Raw genomic sequence first — 24,489 nt, forward strand, 5'->3', positions numbered from 1 at the left:
CATCTTATAAATTCTGACAAATTCTGTCATCATATGACAATATATTAACTATTCTTGAGCTCAAAGTCGTCATTTGATAGCATTTCATCGCATTATATGTCAGAATATATAATATTCCGACATAATTTGCCAAATTTTGACGGATGATGACATTTATTGGCACATTTGCACAGAAAATGGCAGCCCGGAATGACCGAATTTGTCATTGTCATTTTTTCATAAATTATGACATTATTTGACATATTCTTACATTTTCTGACGGTATTCTTTCCACAGATAATTGTCAGAATATGTCATCATCGGACATCCTATGACATCATAAATATCATATAATCTGTGATATTATGACAGTATATGCCCTTCGATGACATTATTTGACATATTCTTGCATTTTCTGACGGCATTCTGACCACAGATGATTGTCAGAATATGTCATCATCGGACATCCTATGACATCATAAATATCATATAATCTATGATATTATGACATTTTCTGTTAGGTTATGACATTGATTGACGGATTCAGACAGTTTATGACAAGCTGAAATAGGACAGAAAATTACATAAAAAAATATATCATATTATGACAAAATAAGTCATTTTCTAAGAAATTCTGACATTTGATGAGCCCTGGCAATATGTCAAAATCTGACGAAAATATTATTGTCATATCATGAGGAACAATGTCATTTTCGGGGGGAAAATGATAAAAAATGTAAAAATCTGTCAGTTTATATCGTTTTATAGAGTCGACATAATATGACATCTGCTGTCAGTATATGACGATGCAATTTCTGACAGAATCGGACATATTTTATCAAATTCTATGAAATTATGTAAAAATCTATCAATTTTCTCATTTTTTGACATAATTTCACATTTTATGTCATAATTTGTCAAAATCTGACGACCCGATTTCCACGAGGGCCTGGACTATTTTTAACATTTTAAGCCTTTGCGGGGCAAACGGGCAATAAACAATTGATTCTTTTGCACTAATTATTCTTTTGTAAACATATATAATCGATCTTCAATGCATGAGAAATCTCACTCCAATAGCCCGTGACTTTTAATACTCATAATAGTTTCCCCTTAAGGGGAAATGGAACCCCTGTGTCAATGAAGTAGTTTCATAAATAAAAAATAATAATTGCAGGAGAAAACATAATTCTAAAAGTTGACACAGACACGGGGGTTCCGTTTCCCCTCAAAGTAACACCGTTCGCGACATTTTCGTGCGGGAATGCCACCATTCGTTAACTATTAATGAATGGTGTTAATAGTTTAAAAAGTCTCGTTAACAGCAACTAAATCCTCCCACCTTTTCTACCAATGTGTACGAACGTTTGGATAAATGGAGGAGTGTCACATTTATGATGAACGTAGGTAGATTATGGGTCAACAGACGGGTTCAAGGCTTGTGGAGAGGTCAGGGGCCAAAAATATGCGGGTCACCCTTATTCCCAATAGTGCACCTCCCTGGCCGCCTCCTTCTCGGGTTTTGGATAACCGTGTCAGGTGTCAGTTATCGATCCGTACATTTCTGTTCTGTCTGATTGTGGGAGATTGCTTTGTTCCATTTGGATAAAAGTTTCTCCAGAGGGATTTCAGAAAGGGAGTGCGGGGCGTTCATCATTATGACCGAGGTATTAGACTGAATGTCGCCATAACCATGAGATATGCTGTCGCTCTGGAGTGATTAGATGTCATTTTCCATGAGTGTATTATTTGATAAATATGAAAGAGTGTCGGTTACTGTTAATGATGTGGTTGAGTGTGAGGCGATGATATATTGCGTTCTATACTGTTATTGATTACGCCGGGCATAATGGAGTAGTTGATACAAAATATGAAAATGGTATGTACTGTCTTGTTTGTTAAGGGGAGACTACTATGAGTTTTCAAAGTTGCGGCTTATTGGAATTAAATTTTTCATAGGGGTGGGTAGGGCAAAACGGACCGCATGGCGAAACGGACCACTGACAGCAAATTGATAATTTTTTTATTTTTTGGATAGAACAAAAATTCAAAATCATTCGTGGTTTGAGGTGATTAGCAAATCTGATCAAATTGCTCACTTTTAATTCAACACATTCAGTGTTCCTGATTTGAAGACAAGAAAAAAAAACAAAAATTACCAATTTTGTGCCCGTTTTGGTCCGTTTTGCCCTTCCCTCCCCTACATTGAAGATCGATTATATGTCTAAAAACGAATAATTAGTGTAAAAAAATTAATTGTTTATTGTCAGTTTTCTCTGCAGACGCTTAAAATGTTTAAAATAGTCCAACCCTCCATATTTGGGGCTGCAGAGTTTTTTTTCAAATTTTTTGGAGAAATATGTACAATAACAATGACGAATTAGTTTTTTGAAATTCAACTCCTACACAGCTAATTTAGTTTTTTTTATAGAAAATTGCACGATTCATGTAAAATTGCCCGAAAAATGTTTCTGAAAGAATCGAAAATATGTTTGAAATATTTTAAGGATAATTGTTCTGCCTGTTTTACATGCATGGCTCAAATTTTTAGATTAAACAAAACAGAATTAGCTGCGTAGGAGTTGAATTTCAAAAAAACAATTCGTAATTGTTATTGTAAATATTTTTTCAAAATTTTGAAAAAAAAAATCTCTGGAACTCAAAAATTGGAGGCCCTGGACTATTTTCAATATGTTAAGTGTCTGCGGTCCAAGTGAATAATAATTTTTTTTTTTGCTAATTATTTGTTTTTAGACATATATAATCGATCTTCAATGTATGAGAAATTTTATTCCAATAACTCGCGACTTTTGAAACCCAATGAGAAATCTCACTCGAATAGTCCGCGACTTTTAAAACTCATAGTAGTCTCCCCTTAATAAATAAAGACATGTACTTTGTGTGTATTAAATTATTGTGGCAACGAATACTAACCGAAATCATCGTAAAATCTATTTCTACAGAATTTTAAGGGCTGTAAAGAAGTTTTACCGACATTCCTCACTAAAGTATCCGTGAAAACAAGCGGGGAAATTGCGCTTGTATTGTATATGGGCCATTCCACCAAATATTGGCGGAAATCTGGCTTCAAAATTTTCGACAATTTTTTTTTTCTTCTTCTGAATGTAATGTATATAAAAGAAGATTTTTCAACGCGTAAAGGTCCCGCGGCTCAATTAGAGGCCGTCCGCATGATTACGAGTTTTAGACTTGAAATTTTTCGCTCTTATAGAACGTATTAAAAGATGCTAAGAAAAAAAAATCAAAATATAGTTTTTGATCGGAAATTTTCTGAATTTTCCGAAAATGATGTTCATTTTCTCCCTCCACCCCTCCTCCATCGTGAAAATCAAAAAAGAAACCTCTAAACGTCATTTTTGGCAAATTCGCCCTTTTTTTTCAAATCTAATATTTTATCTCAAAAATTCAGAGAATTTCCGATCAAAATCATGTTTGAAACTTGTTCGCTCCAATGATGCTCATCTGCAGAAAAATGATTCTAAAAAAGCGAATATTCGAAAAATAATAATATTGTAGGAAGAAGACGATATTTCCATAGAAGATGATGATATAGAAAATAGAGAATGTTTCCATGAAATATGGTCTTGGTTCTATGATATTCATCATTTTTCGAATATTCATTTTTTTGTCTGTTATTTTTCTTTACTTGAGCATTATAGAAGCGAACAAGTTTCAAATATGATTTTGATCGGAAATTTTCTATATTTTTCAAAAAAAAATATTAAATTAAAAAAAAATGGCGAATTTGCCAAAAATGACGTTTAAAGGTTTCTTTTTCGATTTTCACGATGGAGGAGGGGTGGGGGGAGAAAATGAACATCATTTCCGGAAAATTCCGAAAATTTCCGATCAAAAACTATGTTTTGATTTTTTTTTCTAAGCATTTCTACGAACGTTCAATTCGATTGAACAATTTTCGCGTAAAATCGTTAAACCTTGCGCAGCCCTTCCAATTAAAAGACGGGACCTTTTCTAGTCGAGAAATCTTTTTTTCTATACACAAGTAGTACAAAGAAGCAAAAAAAAAAGTATCGAAAATTTTGAGGCCAGATTTCCGCCGATATTTGGCGGAATGGCCCATATAGATTAATTATTTTTGCTAATAAATTAGCAATATGCCTCCGAATGGTTATATTGCACATAATTTCCTTCTATCATGTATAATTCATTGTTTATTTCATTTTATTAAATTGAATNAACGGTGTTGTACTGATTAAGGAAATGGAAAAGGTTCTTTATGAGTGCAGAGAGTTGAGGATTACNGAATTTTGTCAGATTTTCAACTTAGTTGAATGTTATCAGCATCGTTATTCTTATTATCCCTTTTCTTCTATACAACCGATTTTTTTTTACAGTTCTATCTCTCCCCTCAGCACTGTGATAAAATGATAATAAAAAAAATTTATTTACACATACTTGAATGAATTTGAAACATCAAAAAGCTCACAAATCATCATAAAAATTAAGTCAACCAATATAGCTATCGTAATCATCTTTTAACGTCGACTTAATTACATTAAAACGAATATTTTACGCTATCATTGAATTAATTTGAAGCATGATGTATTATATTCGCTGGAATACCACATTCAATTTTTGAATTCCCTAGAGTTGTAAATTCTAGGAATCTGACCTCTACAGAATGATATTTACGAATAAACACTACACGCCGAGGTTTTCTTTATGTAGTTAATTAAATGTTTTTAGGAAGAATTGGAGTTGACATAAATGACACTTACACAACACCTTCAATAAAAACTTAAAATATATTTTACAAGAATGACAAGTTACAATGCACATACAGATAATGAGGAATGGAAAGATNAAAAGATCTCCGTTGAGGTGTTTCTTCTATAAGAGTCGCGTTAATACTGTTTGATGAAAATTCATTTTGGAGATAAGTTGTAGAAAGGTAGTCGGAAGGGATGAAAAATTGTGGAAAGAGAAATGGATATCTGAGGTTGCAAATGATTGGAGGAAAATCATTAGGATGGGAGGGACTATATCCTGATGGAGTGAAATACTCAGTGGGTCATAAAGGGGCATGGAGAGGGATACTTCTGGCGTCTGTTGGGCCTATTCCCCAATTAAAAATGTCTCGAAAGGTATATTTGAGGGTTGAGTGCAATAAGTGAGAAGAAAAGGAATTTTTGTACTGAGACGAAAGGTGATTATTGCACTAGACAATATGATGATGATTTAGGAAAGGAATCTATAAAGTAATTTTACGCGCAGAGTTTACCTTCAATAAAAGGGATTAGAACGGTGTTGTACTGATTAAGGAAATGGAAAAGGTTCTTTATGAGTGCAGAGAGTTGAGGATTACTTTAATAACACGATTCAAATTCTAAAGAGAAAATGTGCTGAAAGGACAAAATGAGCAATATTCCGAAAATATTTGAAAGAATTCTATAGTTCTATTATACTCTAGACGATGCGACTGAAATTTTCAAGGTTTCTATGAATTTATTGGGGAATTTACTCGAAGAAAAAACGTTAAATTGTTCTCAGAAAAAATACGGAAAAAATACTCGATAATTAATTAATTTCGCGTGTTTTGACACGCAACACATGATATTCAAAGATATCATCGGAATTCTGATTTTCGAAAAATACAAAATTTTTGAAACATTTTTGAATAATAATAAGTTGATATATCACAAAAAATCCAAAATTTAAATTTGAACGATTACAATACTTCCATCTGGAAGCAAAACTTACATCCATCTCTTCCTATTATTTGATTAGAGAGTTAGTTGCATACCATAAGACCTTTTGTGTAAGAAATTGTCTCTGCCATAAAAAAGGTCCTTCGACTCCTTCCCCTCCCTGCTGATTTAAGAGGTATTTTCCCGATAATCGAAAGGAAAAATTATGTTTGACGCATATTTATTCATCACTTTAGTGAGGCACTTGTTCGAGTAAATATTGATTTAGGGAAAAATGTTTTCTCTCTTTTTCCTAAATGTACTCATTTCTGGTATTAGTCACAAGATAAACTGCGCACGAAGTATTTTCGATTGTCCATTAACATGAAAATGACTCAGATAAATATCAATTTTAGGCGGAAACTAATGACTTTTTTTTCATTGTTCCAAAAAACCCCTAATGTCTTTTATACGTTTTATGTTTTATATTTTTTCTTTTATGTGTTTTTTATGGCATGTGCTCTCGCATTGTCTATATAGTCTTTATTATTTTCTTTTTCCGTAGCAAAAGAATTTCCATTAAGCACCGATAATTGGATTGCTATTGTGATCGATTCATTGATAATTAAATTTGCTTCTTGGTTTCAGAATGAAGTTGGAAAATACGCACTCTTCTTCTCAATCCTCAGATACGTCCCGACAATTGGATTAAGACACAGTCGATGATTCACGGGATTATAGGCGAACACTTGTGGAAATCATGCAACTCGTACGCGATAATCTCTTTCACTTCAAAAAACGCTTGAAGACAAGGGGAAATTCACCTTCGAGGCAAAATGAGCAAGAGTGTAGAATTGTTGTCTGGCACCGAGGACGGTGAAGCAAATGGTAAGAAATGTTTATGAGAAAATATTCTCAGTTTATGGGCATGAATAATGGATGGAAGTGGAAGTACAAGTTATCAATTTTCTACGGCAAATCTAAACAAGATTCTTTCATTTTATGGTAAAACAAGCACATATGACGAGACATCATGAATTCTTCTAGTAACAACACAAGAGAATGAAAAATGTTAACTAGAGATCTGTTAAGAGATCTCCCTAGCAAAAAATTTATATTTTATTAGTGTAGACTGATTCCAGAAATGTACAAAAAAAGTATGGGAGGGGAGGGCAAAACGGACCACTAACAGAAAATTGGTAATTTTTGTTTTTTTTTCTCTCCTTCAAATCAGAAACACTGAATGTGTTGAATTAAAAGTGAGTTTCTAGGGTCATAACCGTCACAGGGGTTTTATAGATAACAAGTGTCGTTGAACCGCAATTTGACCAGATTTGCTAATCACCTCAACCCACAAATGACTTTGAATTATGTTATTGCTTCCGAATGGAAAAAATTATTAATTTTGTGTCAGTGGTCCGTCTTGCCCGCCTGGTTCGTTTTGCCCTACCCTTCCCTATCGGATAAAATTCTGAATGTTTCATGGGATCTTTCTCTTTCTGCATATTTTGCTAACAAATTCTACAATTGCAGATGGACTTGTAAATATGTTCGGCGAAAAAGGGTTTACAGAAAATGTGGACCCTTACTCTGAACCTTGTGGTCCTTATTTTGACTTTTCTGACCTTTAATTTTGGTCTCTTAATTTCGAGTACCAAATTTTCATCACCAGAAGTTGATTTGGATTTTTATAATATAGAGAAATTAAAGAGAATCGTAACTTTGGGGCGAAGGAAAAACTACAAAAAATCAATCTGAATATGAATTAATTCGGTAGCATTACTAGCGAATTTTCACCGTCTACCGTTCAGTAATAATCTTTGCTGTATTTCTCTTGCAAATTTTCAATGATTTGTTCTCCATGTAGTTTACATAAAAAAAATTCTTCTGACATTTTTCTTGAAACCACTCAATTCTAAGAACATTCTCAAGAGAATCTGCAAATATTTGCACTTCTTAACTCCTCTACCAATTTACTTCCAATTCAATCAATTTCCAGCCACTTATTGCATCAATTAAAATTGTGTCGACAGCCATGGTTATGCGCAGTAACGTAATAAAGAGCCCATTCACTCAATTGAAATGTCTTCACCTTGACTTTGATCTAAAAATACCTCAATCAATTACTCAACTTCCCTCATCAAGATGGACTTTGATCCTGAATGAACCTTTTTAAAATGTTCAGATCAATCGTCGAAAGCAGACAAATCCCACCTGAATCTCAACGGCAAGAGACAATTGTCAAGAAGTGCGACAGAACTGAGGGCGAACGATGAGGATCCAACGAATCGTCCCGCATCGAGCACTGAGCACCGTCGTTCCCATCACCAGCCGCATCCTCATCACCGACCGGTTGTCTCAGTCGCTCAAAGAACCCACACCTTTTTCGCTACACTGAAGAGCCGGTGGGTGAGAGGACGGAGCAAAGAGAGGAAGAAAGCTAAGGAATCTAATCTCCAGGATTCACCTCATCGGAGTGGGGGAATCGAGTCTGACTATGCTGCGGATTACTCCTCCGAGCATAGTAGAAGTTCCTCGGCAACCCACAGCCCTGCTAGGGCTCTCAATCATCCAGGTATTGAACTTTTGTCATGATTGGGAGTGGATGACGATGAAAATGACATTCTACACTGAGAATTTTTTTTGGCAAAGTACGTCTTCGCTTGTATCAAGAAACTCATGCCTCGACAATTGAGAGGAAATAAAATATTTTACACGGACAAAAAAAAATTTTTGCAAAAGATTTTGTACTTGTCCCAATGACAGGGATTATTTTTCATGATAGGAGAGGGATAACTCAATCCAAGTCTAGTAGAATCAATTATGTTCACGGAAAAAAATATACTTGAGTTGAGTATAAAATATACTTGATTCAAGTATATTTTATACTTCTTAAATGTAATATAAGGGTCAGGCATTAAGTGTCAGAATATAAGGGTCAAAAAGTGGAGGTGAAAAAAGAGGCTCAGAATATTAGGGTGAGAATATAATAAAACTAAAAAAAGTGGGTGTCAGGCAATAAGGGTCTAACCCGCTTTTTTTAACCCTAACGTTCTGATCCTCATTCGTCCACCTTTACATTCAGGCCCTCAGTTTTTTACTCTAATATTCCGACCCTCATTTTTTAACCGCCATTTTTTGACCTTTATATTGTCACACTTAGTGTCTGACCCTTATATTACACTTGAGAGCGCTTGGTACAACCGGGCTCATACGAAACAATCATGCTCGAATTGAAACACCAATCCCCCATTCGAGTATAAAATATACCTGATTGGAGTATATTTGGTACTCGAATCAAGAATAATACACTTGAAGCAAGTATATTTTATACTTAATTCAAGTATATTTTTTCCGTGTTTAATATTTTTTTGGTCTCAAATAAAAAAAAATTTAATGCAAAAACCATTTGACTGAATTCGGGAAGTTCCTTTCATGTTGTGAACCAATTGCCCCTTATCTTTCAGACAAGTAGAAAATCTCTTGATAAAAGTTTTTCTTCTCAGTATAAGATATTTTTTTGTACTCAGTTTTCAAGTCATGAGTTTTATTATACAAGTAAAGTTGCATTTCTCAAAAAACTTTTTTTTTCTCACTGTATACCTCAGCAGTAGAGTGGTGAGACGAGTTGAACTACTTTTCTGAACCACCTCAAAATCCAAGGGAGAGGACGAAAATTTTATTAAGGACTTTTTTGTGGAGAAAAGTGAGAGATACAAGAAGGTTCTCCTGACAATTCGTCTATTCCCCGAGGGTTTGAAAACCGAGTTGAGTTACCATGTTTTGCAATTTCAGTACTATTCTTTTATAACTTAGGCGCAGTAGAAAATGGAAAAAATAGCAGTGGTTGCAGTAATTTTACGAAAATGAATATACATACTACAACATAAACATTGTTTTATTTTATATTACGAAAATCGACCTATACTTTCATGGAATTTGCACTTTGGAAAAAGTAGTGATATTCTGAAAGGGGAAAACGAACCCAAGCGGAATGAGGAGGATATTGGCTTTTATTTTTTTTCACCATTCTAAGGATTGTTGCGTTAAGCCTTGCACTGTTGGCAATTTTTGGGTGAAATTTCCTGTACAGTTCTTGGAAATTTGACCATCATGAATATGAGCCATCATTTATCGAATTAAGGGGAGACTACTATGAGTTTTAAAAGTCACGGGCTATTGGAGTGAGATTTTTCACATATTGAAGATCGGTTATGAATCATTATTAATAAAAATACCAATTATAAGATATTAATTGTATAAAAATGAATAATAATAGCTCAAAAAATATTTCTGAAAGAATCGACAATGTATTTTGAATATTATAAGGATATTTCTTTGCCTATTTTACATGAATGGCGCAAATTTGTATATTAAACAAAACGAAATTAGCTGTGTAGGAGTCGAATTAAAAAAAAAAATTTGTAAACATTATTATACCCATTTTTTCAACAATTTTGGAAAAAAAATCTTTGTAGCTCAAAAATTGAGGGCCCTGGACTATTTTTAACATCTTAAACGGCTGCAGGGCAAACGACCAATAAACAATTAATTTTTTTGCACTAATTTTACATTTTTAGATATATGTAATCGATCTTCAATGCATGATAAACCTCCCTCCAATCGCCCGCGACTTTTAAAACTCATAGTAGTAATATCACCATAATCTCCAAATGCGCTCGCTTGTTATACCCTCTATAATTTTTTCAAGTATATCGGGCTATTATAGTATTTCCGTCTTCACTAAATCTTCTTCAAAAATTCAGGATCCCCTTTAGCACGAAATAGCAAAGACAAATCTGTGGAAGACAGCCCAGGAAGATGCAGTGACGTCTCATCAAAAAGCAGTCATCCCAGATCAAGAGAAGCAGATATTGACGATGACGCCGGTCCCTCCACTGCCCCCGATCCCGGGATAATCCTTCAGGACGAGAGTTCACGTCGACGTGAACTCGCACTGAGACAGCATGCCTTCTTCCAGCTACGTCTGCACATTCGTAAAGGCGCGAATCTCGTCGCTATGGATCGATGTGGTAACCTTTTCTCCCAATGAAATATACAACAATCAGCGACTATAAGCGTCAATTGACCTATATATCGTCTCTATCTCATCTCATCCTCTATCTTCTTTTTAAGGCGCAAGTGATCCGTACGTGAAGATCAAGTGCTCCGGTCGTTTGCTACACAAATCTAGGACTGTTCATCGTGAGCTCAATCCTATCTGGGATGAGAGCGTTACTCTGCCCATTGAGGACCCATTCCAACCGCTTAATATCAAGGTAAACTTGAGTTATTCATTCCGCGAGATAGTTTAATTTCGTCAATATGAATTTCCTTTTTTCTTTTGACTGTGAGAGGAAGTAAACGGTGCTTTGATATCACTAGAATTCTTTCCTCCTTCTGGAAAATTATCAAGAAGATTTGTTACGCGGTTTAATCCCATTAATTCCTTTTAGTGCTCTGAGATGAAAGATCTTTGATGTAGAATGTACGGTCGTGAAGAGGGGGAGAGAGATGATGGGTCCAGATCGGACGATTTTTTTCGGAATAACTTGGAAAAGAAGGACTTCAAAGGAGAAAACTTCATGTAGAGTGTTTCTTCTGTTGGGTATTTTTGGCCCACAAAAAGATCATATAATATTTATTGTTAATCCGCGTGAGATATTTTTACTGACCTTTGGAGATGAAGAATGGACCACGATTGGCAATAGATTAGCCTTCTACCAGAGTATTTTTTTATCACTATGCAAAATTTTGTGCATAGGTATCCGGCCAAATCATTCATAAAATCATTTATATTTGAAAAATATAACTCGGCAAAATAGATCGATGATAAAAATTAATTTCACAATTTCATGTTTCCGATTGTCTTCGCGATTTTTTTCTGAGGAGTATATGAAGCCAAGCTCTCATAAAATTTTCAGAGCGATTCGATTTTTTCCCAACGAGTTATGATTTTAAAAAAATCACATTCTACTTGAATTTTGATTCTTTGAGAAAAAGGTGAAACAATTAAATTCAATCATTAAGAATCGAATTTTTGTTTTCATGCCTTTGAAGATAATTACAAAATCGTCAAAATGAGCACAATTGAACTCGATTGGTTCCGTTTTTGGGGCTGTTATCGCGTAATAATTTTTTCATCACGCTGTGACGAAAAGTGAACTTTTCGGCACGCTCCGCGTGCCTAAAAGTCCAATTTCCGCCACATTGTGATGAAAAATATTGTTCGTAACTCGTGAAAAAATGTTTTTTAGCTCGTGGGATTATATCACTCGCCTTCGGCTCGTGATATAAACCTCCCACAAAAACACTTTTTTGCACTCGTTACGAAATATACTATTTTTTCAATCTACAATTACTCGAAAATGTTTTTTTATCCGAAATTTTAGGGGTAATTTGGTGACATAATTGCCGATATTTTCACCGAAGGACATCATTTTTTTTGAAATTGTTCCCTGTTAAGTTCGGATTTTTTTTTTCTGCGAAAAAATTCAGGGAAAAATTCATAAATTAGATCATTTGTTATTACAGCTCAACCTTTGTAATGACTATCATTATAAACAGAACTTAGATTTAAAAAATGGGAGTAAAGTGAACGGATATTATTAAAAGACAGTGGAGAATAAACTAGTTTTGGAAGAAACGCTTCGAAGAGAAAAACTTAATTGTTCGGAAATAGTATATTACGCAACAAGTGCTGCGCCGCCCTCGTGCGTAACCGCTTGCTGCCCGCACGAGTTGCGTATACTATTTTATACCATAAGTGCGTGCGCGGCGAAAAGGGGGCGGGGGGGGGGGCAGAAGGGGGTCCAGGGGGGCGAAGCCCCCCGGTAGGTTCCAGAAACGAAGTCCCTGGTGGGGTCGAGGGGCGAAGCCCAATCAAGATCAAAAATTAAAAAAAAGTTCACACTTGGAAATTGTTTAAAATCAAATTTCTCAATTTAATTGGGTGAGGAAAATTTGAAAAATGAATAAATAAATGAAATTCGAAGGGATATATTCAACGACTAGATGAAAACTTATTTTCACATATAGCATTTTCTACATGAAAAATAGTTTAAACTTTGGTTACAAATATACTTTAAACTTTATACTTTTTATACTTTAAACTTTGGTTACAAATATAAAAAAATATAAGGAATGTCGAATCTCCATCAAATAAATCTCCCGAGAGATCAATCTCCTCGTCACTGTCGGGTATGATGTGGTTGTCCATTTAATTTGACTGCTTTTATATTGAATAAATGAATAAATTTAACGACAGAATATTTAGAGGGTTATGTGATACCAACAAGTGAGGCAGTGGGCGATGTTATGAGTCGATGCGCGAGTCGATGCGCAATGGATGTGTGGAATCCAACGATGATATTGCGACGACCATTTGCGCATCGATCCGTGCATTTGCGCATGCCCATGGGTTACGCACGGGATTATACACAGATGTGTAGGGTTCCACACTACAGTGTGAAACCCGGCACTTTCTGTGCGTCGACACTCAACTGAAACCGGCCGGATTTCACGCACGTATGGTATAATAGTATATTTCAGTACATGTGGGGCAATATCGTCTTTAACGTGTGTGGGGTTTACAGCATGAGCCGAAGGCGAGTGATGTAACCACACGTTAAGGACGAAATTTTCCAACAAGTACTGAACAAAATTTTATGTCACGAAGCCTGAAACCGGCTGAATTAGACACGAGACGCGAAGCGTCGAGTGTGTAATCCAGCCGGTTTCAGGCATGAGTGGCATAAAAAAAATTTAACCCTCGATCACTCGCTCAATGAGCGCGGCGCAGTCCATTTTTCTTTTATTTATATTTTAGTGTGTTTCTCGGCGCTTAAAAATTCCGAAAAAATGAGAGTTTCTATTTCAATCCTTTCATTAAGCATTGGCGTTGTCTGTTTTTTTTTCTCGGGAAATTTGTTTGCTAAAGAACAAAAAGAAACATCGGACGGACATAAAAGCGGTACCGCGCGACGCGGTGCGAGTGAGTCCTTGTCGACCGCTCGAGCGACAGTGTTGCTACATTCACTGCCACACTTGAAATGCGCACACAGCGGTAAGCGCCAACGTGGCAACAGCGCGCTCGGTTCAACCCAGCGGTGCTACGCTAAGCGTGCGACGGAAGAAGTCTGGCTGCCAAGCGCGAGTGATCGAGGGTAATGTGATATCCTCACGGTCGAATTTGCTCTAGCGATACGCGATCTGTTGATTTGTTCAGAAAAACAATTACTCCGTTGATTTACGGGGCTCCAATCTTTACCAGGAACGCGTAGCTATGTCTGTCGTACCCATCTTCACTGGGACCATGATAGTCAGACCTTCTTTCACCTGAGTATGAAACTGTCAAACTAACAAACGATGTATTGTCGTTGGAATCGATCAAACCAGAAGTCATTATTGCCTCGGAGGATAAATGTGGGTGGGAATGATCGTCGGTAGAGACTTGAGTTCCAATTTATTCGAAGCCACTTTGATGTTACTATGCAAGCCTGCGTCTTCATATGAATTCCCTGTTAACAAAAAATTGTCACCACAAGTTTTAAATCCATTGATTATGAAATAAATCAAGATTCTTAAGTGTCCCCTCCATCACTCTCACGTTCAGATGGATAGTTATATGTTCCGAAGTGGAATATGGCTTGAAATAAATCACTTTTTTCACTATTGCTAGTCATAGAGTTTGTTTTCTTTGTCATTTACGCATTGCTCCCGGAAAGGAATTTTTCGAGAGAAAAAATCCCTCGTTTAACAAATAACGAATGCAAAAAAATTATTGTCCTTTGATAAAAACGTCGATAATTATGTACCCAAGTTACCCCTAAAATTTCAGATTAAAAACAAAGTTTTCGAGGAGGTACAAATGAAAAAAAAAACTGATTTTGTCATAATGGCTCGAAAAACTGAATAACTTAAACTTAAAGCAGATTCTACAATCGACGCAACGCAGGCTTGACGCCACGCGTTTGCAATTGTCAAAATAATCGAAAAACAGTTGAATGATTGATTCAAACAATTGCATACATTGCGTTAATCCTGCGTTGCGCTTCATTGTAGAATCCCCTCAACACTCCGTTGGTCGTGCTCCGAGCGCCGCGCCGCACTTTTTCCGATTTTTTAAATTGCACTTCAGTAAAAGCCTCAAAGAAAATTGCAAAAAATTTGCCATTTCATTTTGAAGTGTCTAGAAGCCGTATCAATGAAAATATCCGCCAAAAATATCGTAAGTAGTTGGATTTTCAGATTTTTATTCCGAAACTCCGGGCCGTGCACCGTGTATAAGGCGAATTATTAGAAAAACATGGCAACTTTGAGCGCGAATAGATAATTAACGGTAACAGTGAGTATAAAAACCTCACTGGACTTCTTCAAGTATACGATCTAGATCACTCTTGATTTTTTTCAGATTTTTCCAAGATTTTTTAAATTTATCATTGTGTCAATTTATGGTGGTGCGACGCGGCGCTTACGGCGTGACCAACGGCGTTCATAACTTTTGCGTGACCAATGGAGTGTTAATTGCACTCGCTTTGAAGTTTTTTCAATTACCTTCAAATGGATGAAAACGAAAATTCGATTCCTAATGATTAAATTCAATTATTTCACTTTTTTTGTCAAGCAATGAAAATTCAAGTGGAAAAAGAGAAATTTTCTGAAAAATCATAACCCACTGTTAAAAAATCGAGTCGCTCTAAAAACTTTAGGAGAGCTCGGTCTCATGTACTCCTTCTCACACGGAGAGAAATATTCAATAAAAATGACGTATCTTTTGCGTAATTTCGGAGCAAAATGTGGTTGTAGGAAATTTTACGGAACTGTCACGGAATTTTTGCGGAGCGTTCCATAATTTTTATCTGAATCTTCTGTGGAAAATTACGATGCCGTCACTTAAATTTTCTGAGTCCATTTCATAATCGGTGAGTGAATTGTGAGTTCCGTAATTTTTACTCAATATTTTTCTCCGCGCAGGAATAAACCACCAAGACAGTCGAAAATATGATTTTTTTTTTCATTTCAGATTTGATGTAGAATTGCTCAGAGGTAGATTTCGATTTTTATAATATAGAGAGATATTTGTTGTATTCCATTTCATAAGTGCTATTGCAGACAATGGAACCCAATGAAATTGATAGAATATAGGGATAAATGTTTTAAATAAATTTTCTCTGTATAATTCTCTTTCAATTGAAAGCTATGAGATAGTTTGTAGGAAGAATTTTATAGTAGGAGCTATTGCAATCATGTTTTTCTGGATTGTTTTCAAGTTTTTTATTTCATTTTTATGAACTATAAATATAAGAGCAGACCCATAAGAGTGTCTAATATAAGAGTGACTGTTGTTCATTTTTTTCCGACGTTACAAAACTGCACTTTCTTCTCCTAGAGTTGTAGAAATGACAATTTCTTCCATGAAGTAATCCCATCACACTCTTTTAATGTCCAACAACGAAATATCTTTAATGGTGGTCAGTGACAAGTTAAATGTAACGATTCTATAAAAAATTTAATTTATATCGTAATGGGTGAAAAACGACTGGGTAGTACTACAGAACATGAAGAATAGTAAAACATATGGATTGGGTCGATTTGCGGCTTAAACACTACTATAAAAGTCTGAATAGATTACAATCCACAGAAGTCAACCTTGAGTTTTTTCGGGACTCTCATTGTTATTAAAAAAAACACAATTACATGAATGGGAAAGAATGCAAGCTGTTTAAACTATCATTTTTCAATGTTGCGTGTGTTTGAAGACGTCTTCTGATAACAACAAAAAAATATCGGTTCTCTTTCGATTTTCTGGGAAATTGAATAGTGCTGGTGACAAACAATTTAAATATATGGGCTCTCCGTGCACATGTTTTGAACGTGTTTTGATGATTTTTTTTTAATATTAAAAGAAATTCATCAAGACGTACATCAAAATCGTCGTATTATCACCATCTTCTCGTCTGTCATCATCTTCTCGCCTATTTATCCTGAGCAAAATCCACCCTTCTCAACAAAAGGGTGTTCTTGCATTTTGTTCATAAAATCTATACTCTTCGAATTATAGATTTTCGAAGAATAGATCTCTTTTCCCATCTAAAAATTTTAAGACATCGTAACTTTCTCATAAAATAATGACTGCACTTCCTTTCAGCTATTGGCCGTTCTCGGACTTCCTTACGATATCTCAAAGTGCGTCAGAAATGCGTGAAATTATGCTTTTTTTTCCATCGTAATAGCGTGGAATGTCCCATACCTTTTCCTTCATGTCTTTTTCCAGTTACTTATCAACTAGTAAACGTACTTGGTGCTGTCCAACCTAGTAGCTCAACTTAGTTTCTCCCCGTTCAACAAAAAAAGTGCACTTGCATTTTTTTTCATAAAATTTATGCTCTTCGAATTATAAGTTTTCAAAGGATCGATCTTTTTTCCCATCTAAAAATTTCAAGACATCGTAACTTTCTAAAAAAAAAATAATTTCCGCACTTCCTTTCAGCTGTTAGCCTATCTCGGACTGCCTTACGATATATCAAACTGCGCCAGGAAAATGAAAGCATGCCTTTTTAGCGTAATAGCGCGGAATGTCCTATATCTTTCCTTCATGCGTCATAGCTTCTCCAGTTATTTATCAACTAGTAAGTGTACTTGACGCTGCCCAAACTAATAGCTGAACGTATTTTCTCTGGCAATGCACTGACTGGATATACACAGCCAGTACATTTTTCTCTATCTTATGATAGAAATCTATACTTTGAGAATAAATTTCCTATTTCCTGAGAACTTATTCAAGTATAGATTTTCTTTCACCGGCAGGGGAGGCGTAAGCTTCCTTTGACATCAAACACATATCTTCTGTCCTTCTGAATAATCGGAATGTTCTCTCTATATGCTCTGATGACGTTCATCCCCTTTCATCGAATTGTCAAGTGGTAAGAAGAGATTACTGCGAGACGACTTATCATATTATTCTGTCTGTAGCCCCGGAGAATTTCATGGATTAGAAAGGTTTCTTCGCATTCTTCTTTGAACCTACTAGTTCCGGAGATATATTGAAAAAATTATCCGTATAAAATCGTTGGATCTTTTGTCCTTCACTCTTGCGCTACATATACGATATCATTTTGACAACTATTGAGGCTAAAAATTTTGAAACTCTCATTAGTAATTTTTTTAACTACAAAAAATGGCTATTTAAATTTTTTTCTGCGACTACTATTCGAAACAGTATTTGCAAAATGATCTGAATGTAAAATTTTCAGACTCTTTTTAACTCCGCGGACCCGACTCTTCAACTCTTCAAAAAAACTATTCATCTAAAGCTTTTTCTCGGAAATCTCTTTCCAGTGGTTTTTATGATCACTCATTCAGTAGTAGTTGTAGTTCAGCGTGGTGTCTCTGGCAACACACGTATGAAAACATCATATAGAAATTTTCTATACGGATTGCGTATAGAAATTCCATAGGATTTCCGTATATGATATGCGGATATTTCTATACGAATATTTTCAATATGAATTATTTCTATACATAAATTTTTACATAAATTTTTGTTTTCATACGAAAGATGTCTAAACGCTCCAGAGAAAAACGTAGAGAAATGCCGCAACTCCATACGAAATGTTTCTATACAAGTGGCAGGGGGTCTTATAGGATCAAACCTATAGAAATCTTATAGAAATAATTTGTTCATATATAATAAATAATTTGTCGTATAGAAATAATTTGTAAACTATGCATAGTCATAGCTTTAAGCCATAAAAAATATTCGAGCTTCGCACATTCTGTGATTAGTTTCTTCAATTGAGAAACTCATTGTTTTCATTCTGATGGTATTTTTCGTAAACATTTATTCCTTTTCCATTGAAAGAAGTAAAAGTAAACATTTTTGTTAAATCGAATATTTCTCTCTTATGAAAATGAGAAGCACTCCTTTCTTATTTCCTAATTCTATTGAATCTTCTGAAGTCAGTAGTGTTGGAAGATGATCCTGCGAAGGTTTTTCATATCTTTTGTCCCTCGTAATTACATAATATATAATAATAATAATCGCATAAAATTTTCAGTTTCCAATTCATAATTTTTTCCAATTATTTTATTTATTCTATCGAAAGACAAGGATGGAAATCTAATTTATGGGTTATCTTTCATTATTCGAAACAATATATTAATTTTAAAACTTTCCGGAGACATTGAAAAATTTTTTTTTTTAGTTCTTCAAGCCCACGTTATTTTACATTTTATCATTTCTTCTCGTTAAAATGAAATCATAAAACTTGAAAATCTTAATATACTTCCCATATTTAAAGAAAAAACAGTAATTCCAAGTTTCCACCGGCACAAATGAAGAAAAACAAATTTTCTCCATTTTCTAGCCGATTATCCCTTTCTGATTCTTTTTTCATTTCCTTTTCAGAATAATAATTGGAATCTGACCATAGGAATAAGGAATACTGATATCCTTTTACCATATGAAGGAAAAAATAGTTTTTAAAAATTTTCAGCAATACATGGAGAGATATGTCTATTATCCGAATGACTTTCATGTTGTATGTTTGTTTTGATCGCAAAAAAATACGTTCCATTGATCTTTAACATAATTCCTCTTCATTTAATGCTGTAACTTGTAAATTAAGGAAAATATATATACATATCTATATTAAGAATAAGAATGGATAAAATTAAATTAATCTAATTGTGAAGACGGAAATGGAGGGAAAATAAAATAAAATAGTATAAATTAAGGGGAGACTACTATGAGTTTTAAAAGTCCCGAGCTTTTTTTTCTTTTTTGTCCCGAGATTCTTTCAATAATTTCAATAATTATCGATTATAGGGGAAAACGTCGAGACCGCTTCTATTGTGAATTTTATGTCTGACAAGGAAACTTCTCTAACATTTTCCTGTGAAGCTACTGCTTTTCTAGATTCCCTGACTCTGGGCGAAATTCTGACATGACTATCGAATTAAACTCTAACAATTCACTAAAAAATTAAAACTCTCATGCTTTGCACGGGGCGTCCCTTGATGGTTTAACTAAGAGTTCTCTTTCTTTGAAGGTCTTTGATTATGATTGGGGCCTTCAAGATGACTTCATGGGCGCAGCACCATTGGAGCTAACTCAACTGGAACTAGGACAACCTCAAGATATAACTCTCGAATTGAAGGATCCAGCGAGACCGCGTCAGCATTTAGGGGAGATATTCCTGACGGCGACACTCTGGCCTCGTAACCAACAAGAGAAAGAACAGGTCTGAATGTGTTTTTTTACTTCCGTTTCACTCCTTTCCATTAGCATAACACTCTATCCAAACTACCCGTGACGTTCGAAGACACTCCCTCGTTTATTTCCTTCTGCCAGTGGCAATAGTTATCACTAACTTTTATCCTGTGCATTTGTAATTGTGCGCACGTAGTATCAATGTGAAAATGTGTGGGCACACTTTATAAATATATCCGAACGGTGTCAATTAAAGGTGCTAGCACAGCCTGTATGAGCCGGTTATCGGAACCCCGGACGTAATAGATACTATTCCAATAGTTCGGGCCATTGTCTGACAGTGAGGATTGGGTAAAAGGCAGCGGCTTTTGTTCTATAGTTTTTCTTTGTTCGTAGCGAATTTCTGTCCCGGGCCTTGGCTCAATGACTTCAGCTGTTGTGCGACCTCAAGAATATGATAGCGATAAGAATAGCTTATTTTTTAAAATTCATGACGGAAGTACTTGAAAAAAAAGATAAACACAGTATTCAAAATATTCGAGAAAGGACGCAATGGATAGACTTTTTTTTTGTTATGAAGTACGAAAAGATTTTTGATATTTTCCGATGAAGGGACTAGTATCAGAGATAGTTAGGATATCTTGTTGGAATAAAATTGGAATTTCACAGACAATATGGTAGTAATTTCTATACGTGTGGCATTGAATTCGATTCAGAGGACAAAATAATTTCTAGCTTGATAGGTTGTCGGTAGACTAAAAAGGAAATTTTATAACTTAAGGCCCGGGTGTACTATCTTTCGAATGTTATCTGGATTTTTTTCATTTTTCGTAATCCAAAAATTTCAATTGAGTGGTACATCATGTAGAAATTCCCAAAAATTATGATAGAATGATAAAAAAAAAATGGAAAAAATTCTGAACTTTTTCAAAAAGCATTTTTAATTGAGATTCAGAATGAGTTGAAAAAAGTAGAAATTACAAATATCAGATTCGCTGTGGCGAATTATTTATTAGCTGTCATTTTCCATGATGGATAACAAAACACTAACTCCTCATGGGAAGTGACAGCTAGGTATCTCAATTTTCAAAACAGTGGTATGTAGTCATCTGCCATTTTTATGTGGTAAAAGTATGATTAAAAAATTCTCTAAAATATTACAACTTTTTTCAAAGAGCCTTTTGCGTAATAAATGTCTCTGTGCAGTGTGGGAAAAGATTACGAAATCAGTCTTCCCCCTGCATGATATTGTGGGTGACAGGCCACCATTTGTCACCGTAAATCAGATGCATTTTTCAATTTCTTGTTATTTAACTTATTCTGAATATAAATTAACTGCTCTCTGAAAAAATTAAGAATTTTTTCTACTTTTTTTTGATTATTCATTCATAATTTTTCAAAACTTCAGCATGATGCAGGACTTAATTGACAATTTCACATGACGAAAGATGAAAAAAAACATCGAGGTAACGTTCGAAAGATAGTACACCCGGGCCTTAAACCTTTACTTCGAGAACAGTATTCAAGAGTAAAATGACATGAATGTTTAATTTTCACCTAAATTTTCATGAGTTTTCACAATTTTCATGGAATAATTGAGATGAAATTCATAGTTTTCATCGATTTTCGGATTGAATTGTTGGATAATGCATAGGAAATTAGATTTTTTAATAATGAGTTTTTCTGAAATTTTAATAGAAATATTACTTGATTATTATATTGTGCACCAAAGGAGGAAAACAGGACATTCTAACCCGCGTGTGGATTCGCGTATGAAAAAATTTAATAGAAAACCTAGTGAATTCTATGATGGTTTCTATAGAATTTCTATTGGAATTCTATTGAAAATTTGAATTTTTTTTTGCGCCGATTTTATTGGATATTCGATAAGAAAAATTCAATATATTTCGAATTTCTGTTTGTATTTTTCTATTGAGATTTTTTCTATAAGAATGCTTGGGCATCAATTTTCCAAGTTTTTTCCACTCGCATTCTGTAATGCAAAACAAAAAATCCAGTGGAAAAAACTTCGAAAATTTGTATCCAATCATTGGGTAGGCGGAAAAAATAGCCCACACACCCAAAACGTGCTAAAACCCACCCAACTTTAAAATTTCCCTTGGTCAGTTTTTATTGGAACTTCAATAATGACAATAGAAAAAATCTCAAGAGAAAAATTGGAACAGAAATTCAAAATATATTGACTTTTTCCTATAAAAAAAAATGCAATAGAATCAGCGCAAAAAACAAGTAGGAATTTTCAATAGAATTCCAATAGAAATCCTATCGAACCCCCATAGAATTCCGCTAGAATTCCTACAGAAGTTTCTAGCGACTTCGCTAGATTTTCTATTGAATTTTTTTATGCGTGTTACCGGTAAAGACGCGGGTTTTGATGTCCTGTTTTCCTTCCTAGAAACACACAGTATTTTCATCATAACTGCACGGTATACTTCGATTTTTCTTCGTAAATAAAAAGAGGAACATGAGTTATGTCATTCCGAAGATCGTCGAAAACAACATAAATCCGAGAAATGAAATGTCACTTTCCTCCTGTTATTTGGGGAGAAAAATCGAACTTTCCGTGCAAATATAACGATAAAAATTTCCGGGCTCATATCTATCATTCTTCTTCAGAATTTTGAGAATGACGTAAATTTTGAGAATGAGAGGGGAGTAACAACGGTATGAAGTAAAATGAAATATAAACATTTCAGATAATCGGCAATTCTTTCTCATTGACACTGGCACTGTTTTCTTGGAAAAATACTCGTCTAGACCCATAACATCAAATGTACTGGAATAAAGATTGCGTGTTACGGATTCAAAGATAACATTTTTTGTGAAAAATTGATCGTGGTACAATACCCTCTACCCATACATAGTAACAGCACGGAGAGAAATATTCAAGAAAAATTACGGAACATTTCACGTAATCCGCAAGCGAGAATCGTTTTCAGTGAATTTTTATAGGAATATAAGAGAATAAATCTGAAACGTTCAGTAAATTTTCGGGTCTGTCACCGAAAAAATACGAAAAAGTCACGTAATTTTTCTGGAAGTTGTAAAATCTAACAGAAACTTCAAGACTTATTATGCCTCAGAACATGAAAATTCTTGGATGTTTAAGAATTTTTACGAAAAGTTCCGGAAAAATTACGGAACGTGTTGTTAAAATCTCCCCCTCACGGTGACTCATGGCTAGTCGTGAGGCGTGGGACGGATGAGCAATTTTTACGGAACAGATCGTAGAATTTACGTGACGATTGACACTTTTTAATAAATTTTTCATCACGCTGTGACGAAAAGTGAACTTTTCGGCACGCTCCGCGTGCCTAAAAGTCCAATTTCCGCCACATTGTGATGAAAAATATTGTTCGTAATTCGTGAAAAAATGTTTTTTAGCTCGTGGGATTATATCACTCGCCTTCGGCTCGTGATATAAACGTCCCACTCGCCAAAAAACACTTTTTTGCACTCATTACGAAATATACTATTGCTTCGCTCCCAGATTACGTTTCAAAACGTAATTTTTACGTCTTTTTTCTGGTAATTTGTGATCCCTCAGCCCTTTTTACCGTGATTTCAAGGCTCTGAGGAACTAATACTGTATTGAAGTAATTACTGTATTTAACGTTGAGAATTCGTTCTGGGAAACTGGAAAAACCCTAAAATTTAAGCAACGACGAGAATAAATTGAGAAAGAGTGACTTCTTATCATTGGATTATTGCAATAACTTGCGCAGTAATTGATTGCATCCAGAAAAAGTACTGTTTCAAGTCGACGTCGGTTTGATTCAAGTGGAGTGACTCGGACTACGTCAATCTGGATTCCGCTTCTGATATGAGTCGAAAAGTGGTTTACTTTCAAGAAAAAGCGTGTCAAGCCGACATCGGTTTGAATCAAGTGAAAAAATCGGCTTGAATGAAGTCGAAAAATTGACTTGAATCAAACCGAAAAATCAGCTTAAATCAAACCGAAAAACGGAGTGATTCACATAAAAATTCTGCCTGTTCCAGGTAGTAGATAATGACTTGATTCAAGTCGATTTTTCTCCATAATTCAATTCGATTTTTTATGTGATTCAAGCCGATTTTTCGGCTTGATTCTAGTCAAATTAACGGTTGGTTCAAGTCGGAAAGATGAATTGGTAATAATGAATTGTCAATTCAAGAAGCGGTTCAACTGAATTACTCTGATTTTGAGAAATACCAAGAATTGAGGCGAAAATCATTGCCCCAATCTACACCTAACACAGAACTGAGGTTTCTGCTGGGCCAATAGTACTCAGAATCCTCGGAACACAATTACTGTGTTGGATAGATACTGTGGGGTGTACTATGTTACTTTGCGGGGTGTTATGTTAATTACGAGAACAGGCAGTGGGGTGATGAGTAATCCCAGTGTCACCCGTACAGACATAAACTAACATTTACAGTTTCCATTGATCTTTTCATGAGCTTGTGAATTTCCGGTTACCAAATTCCTTCAAATTTCAGTGGAAGTGTCACCGTATAAAAATCTCCAAGTGTATTGAAAATTTCAGTAAAAAACTTTTAAGCGTAATTGCTATATTATTTATAACTAACTTCCCAAAATATTTAATTTTTTTGTTGAATTAGTTATAA

At 34.9% G+C, this 24,489-nt stretch overlaps 1 protein-coding gene across 1 annotated transcript in view; it reads left to right on the forward strand.

The window, feature by feature from the left end:
* The first annotated feature begins 6,308 nt into the window (after window positions 1-6,308).
* The window catches only part of LOC107042868 (multiple C2 and transmembrane domain-containing protein), a 50,263-nt gene continuing 32,082 nt past the window's right edge, over window positions 6,309-24,489 (forward strand). Inside the window, exons 1-5 of the mRNA XM_015264077.1 lie at window positions 6,309-6,536; window positions 7,834-8,223; window positions 10,415-10,681; window positions 10,785-10,927; window positions 19,700-19,891. Coding sequence (XP_015119563.1) covers window positions 6,485-6,536; window positions 7,834-8,223; window positions 10,415-10,681; window positions 10,785-10,927; window positions 19,700-19,891 — 1,044 coding nt within the window. The 5' untranslated portion in view covers window positions 6,309-6,484. The remainder of the gene's footprint in view (window positions 6,537-7,833; window positions 8,224-10,414; window positions 10,682-10,784; window positions 10,928-19,699; window positions 19,892-24,489) is intronic.

The sequence above is a fragment of the Diachasma alloeum genome, unplaced genomic scaffold (assembly GCF_001412515.2).
Source record: "Diachasma alloeum isolate Michigan unplaced genomic scaffold, Dall2.0 Dall_scaffold_00533, whole genome shotgun sequence".
NCBI classification, from domain to species: domain Eukaryota; kingdom Metazoa; phylum Arthropoda; class Insecta; order Hymenoptera; family Braconidae; genus Diachasma; species Diachasma alloeum.